Source organism: Auxenochlorella protothecoides (assembly GCF_000733215.1).
Source record: "Auxenochlorella protothecoides strain 0710 unplaced genomic scaffold scaffold18, whole genome shotgun sequence".
Lineage (NCBI taxonomy): Eukaryota > Viridiplantae > Chlorophyta > Trebouxiophyceae > Chlorellales > Chlorellaceae > Auxenochlorella > Auxenochlorella protothecoides.
Genome location: NW_011934213.1, coordinates 756,517 through 759,283, shown reverse-complemented (window position 1 = coordinate 759,283; position 2,767 = coordinate 756,517). Strand labels below are relative to the sequence as shown.

The window sequence follows — 2,767 nt, the reverse complement described above, 5'->3', positions numbered from 1 at the left end:
CCCCCCCCCCCCCCAACCCGACATGCCCCCATCCCCAGGGATGCCGAGATCCACATGGTGGTCGGCGAGGACCCTGGGAGGGTGGGCATGTTCACGGCGGTGGACGAGCATGGCAATAAGACTGCGTGCCCGTCCAAGGAGTTCCGCGCCATGTCGGGCTGCTCCCAGTACGAGAAGACGGTCAAGGGGTGGCATGCCAAGGCTCCTCCCTGCGTGCAGAACCTCCACAAGTGCGTTGCGACGGTTTTGTCAGTGGGGATTGATGCACCCTCCAAGGCACCGTCCAGCGTGTCCTGACATCCTGATTCCTAGCTTCGCTGCCATCTTGACCCTCTCAAACCCTCCCCATCCACCCATCACCCCCTCCTTTCCACAGCTGCCCAACCTTCAAGATGGCGACCGTGGAGGCGCTGCTGAAGCGCATCAAGGCGGTGGCGTACGAGCTGGGGAGGGGCTGGCCTGGCTGTTCAAGAAACCCTTCCGCAAGCTGCGTTACTGAGCCTACCTGTGGTGGGGTAAGGCCATCAACAAGCTGGCCGAGCAGTTCTGCGCCCCCCCCGGTAAGGTGACCGTTGCCGGCGTCGGCAAGTGCTCTGCCCAGGACCGGGGGGGGTCATGCGGAGGGCCCCGCCAGGGCCCTGGACGCGGGTCTTGCGGCGCCTGCGGCGGGTGTGCAAGGTGGTATTGGTGGACGAACACAGGACGAGCAAGCTGTGTTGTGCCTGTCACGCCACCTTGCACACCCACCAGTACGAACGGGTGCGGCGAGGAGTGCTGGAGACGGGAAAGTCTGGGGGACCAAGCGGTGCACCAACAGGGGCTGCACAGTCAACGTCGTGAACCGCACCGTCAACGCGGCGGTGAACATGCTCATGCTGGTCAAGCTCTTCCTGGCCAGCCTGCCGCGCCCCATGGCTTTCGGAGGGCCCCCGCCCCCCGTTCCTTCCACTCCTGTTCCTCCAACCGCCCCACCCTCTATGACGGTTCGCCATCGTGGCAACCGTTTGCGCATGAGTACCATCCTCGGAAGGTGTTATGCAGCTGGACCGCCCGGCAGGGAGAAGGGGCCTCGATCTTTCTTTTTGTTGCATGACGTGCCTTCTTCCCCCTCCCATGAAACGTGCATGGCACTGGTCCAGCCTGTTCAGAAGTTCAGGACAGCCCCATGTTTGAGCAAGCCAGAGGAACACCGCACTCCTCCTTACGGGACGCACGCTTGCGCAAACAGCTCGACCAAACCGACAGTTTCTAGCTCCCGGGCCCGCATGTTGTCGGGCCAGGCTGAGCGCCTGCTCGTCCCGGCACCCCTCTCCCGTCGGGGCGACCGGGCCTTCTCCCGTCGCACCATGGCGGGTCCCACCCATCCCCACGCCTCCGGGAGTCGGAATGGGCATCTGCATGGCGTGGCGGAGCCAACTCCCTTGGCCACAGCGGCAGAACTGAACAGCTTGCGGCGAGAGGTGGAGGAGCTCCGACAGCTCCTGTGGGCCCACCAGCAAGGGGCCCACGCATGCCCCACCCCCAATACCACCCGGCAAATAGAGTCGGGCATGCCGGATCGACGGGAGGAGGGCATGTTTGACTCCCGCTTTCACAGCACCTCCTCGTGAGTCGGATTGGCTGGGGGATGGTGTGATCCTGGTCAAGGCTGCAGGTCTGGCCGTCTGATGCCTTGCAGTTGTGGGGTGTCGAGTATGTTGTGGGGAATGCTTGGGGAGCTACCATCACGGGTCTCTGATTGGAATTGGCCTGCCAGCACTGGCACGGTGGGCACCAGTGTTCTGCAGTGCATGGTGCGGCGCTGTGCACTGCTCCACCCCCTGCTCCCACCTCACCACCATCTCCCTCGCCCCCTGGTGCCGTAGGGGCGCGACCCCCCGCGACTTTCGCACCCTGCCCATCCGCATCGTCCTCATCCGGCATGCGGAGAGCGAGGGCAACGTGGACAACATTGCCTACACCTACCTGCCCGACAGCAGGGTCCCCCTGGTGAGGGGTGCCAGGGGTTGAGTGCACCAAGTTTTCGTACGGGCACCCCAGGGGCGGCAGCACATGGCCAGGCCCGAGCCTGGCCAGCGCCCCGCTCGCCCCTCGGCATTGCAGGGCCGCCAGGCCTTTCTTCCCGGCTCGCTGGCCCATGCCCGGCCCGGGTGCCTCAGACATGCCCACCGTTCCCTTGGCCACCCCCCCCCCCCCCCAAACGCACAGACGACGTACGGCTGGCAGCAGGCGCTGACCGCTGGCGAGCGCGTGCGGGAGGTGAGCTCCGGCGACGCGCACCCGCCGCGCCTCTTCTTCTACACCTCGCCCTACCTGCGCAGCAAGCAGACGTTTGAGGGCGTGGCGGCGGCCTTCGATCCGGGGCAGATCATGGGCGCGCAGGAGGAGGTGCAGCTGCGGGAGCAGGACTTTGGCAACTTCCAAGACGCGGAGGGGAAGCAGCGCGAGAAGGCGGAGCGCCTGCGCTTCGGCCGCTTCTTCTACCGCTTCCCCAACGGCGAGTCGGGGGCGGACGTGTACGACCGCATGACCATCTTCGAGGACCATCTGGTGCGTGACATAAACGCCGGCCGCTTCGGCCCGGACGCCACCCTGGTCCTGGTGACGCACGGCCTGGCGTTGCGCATCTTCCTCATGCGCTGGTTCCACTGGACGGTGGAGGAGTTCATGGGCGTGTTCAACCCCCCCAACGCCGAGCCGCTGGTCCTGGAGCGGGTGGTGCACGGCGGGGAGGCCACGCCCGGGGGGCCCGCCGCCTGGATCCACA

The 2,767-nt window shown here is 66.0% G+C and overlaps 1 protein-coding gene across 1 annotated transcript in view; it reads left to right on the top strand.

Moving 5' to 3' along the window:
- Positions 1 to 2,767, top strand: part of F751_1907 (Broad-range acid phosphatase DET1) — a gene marked incomplete at both ends in the record, with an annotated part of 6,499 nt that overhangs the window by 1,866 nt on the left and 1,866 nt on the right. The window contains 5 exons of the mRNA XM_011399614.1: positions 39 to 230; positions 377 to 436; positions 602 to 1,606; positions 1,866 to 1,989; positions 2,209 to 2,715. Coding sequence (XP_011397916.1) covers positions 39 to 230; positions 377 to 436; positions 602 to 1,606; positions 1,866 to 1,989; positions 2,209 to 2,715 — 1,888 coding nt within the window. The remainder of the gene's footprint in view (positions 1 to 38; positions 231 to 376; positions 437 to 601; positions 1,607 to 1,865; positions 1,990 to 2,208; positions 2,716 to 2,767) is intronic.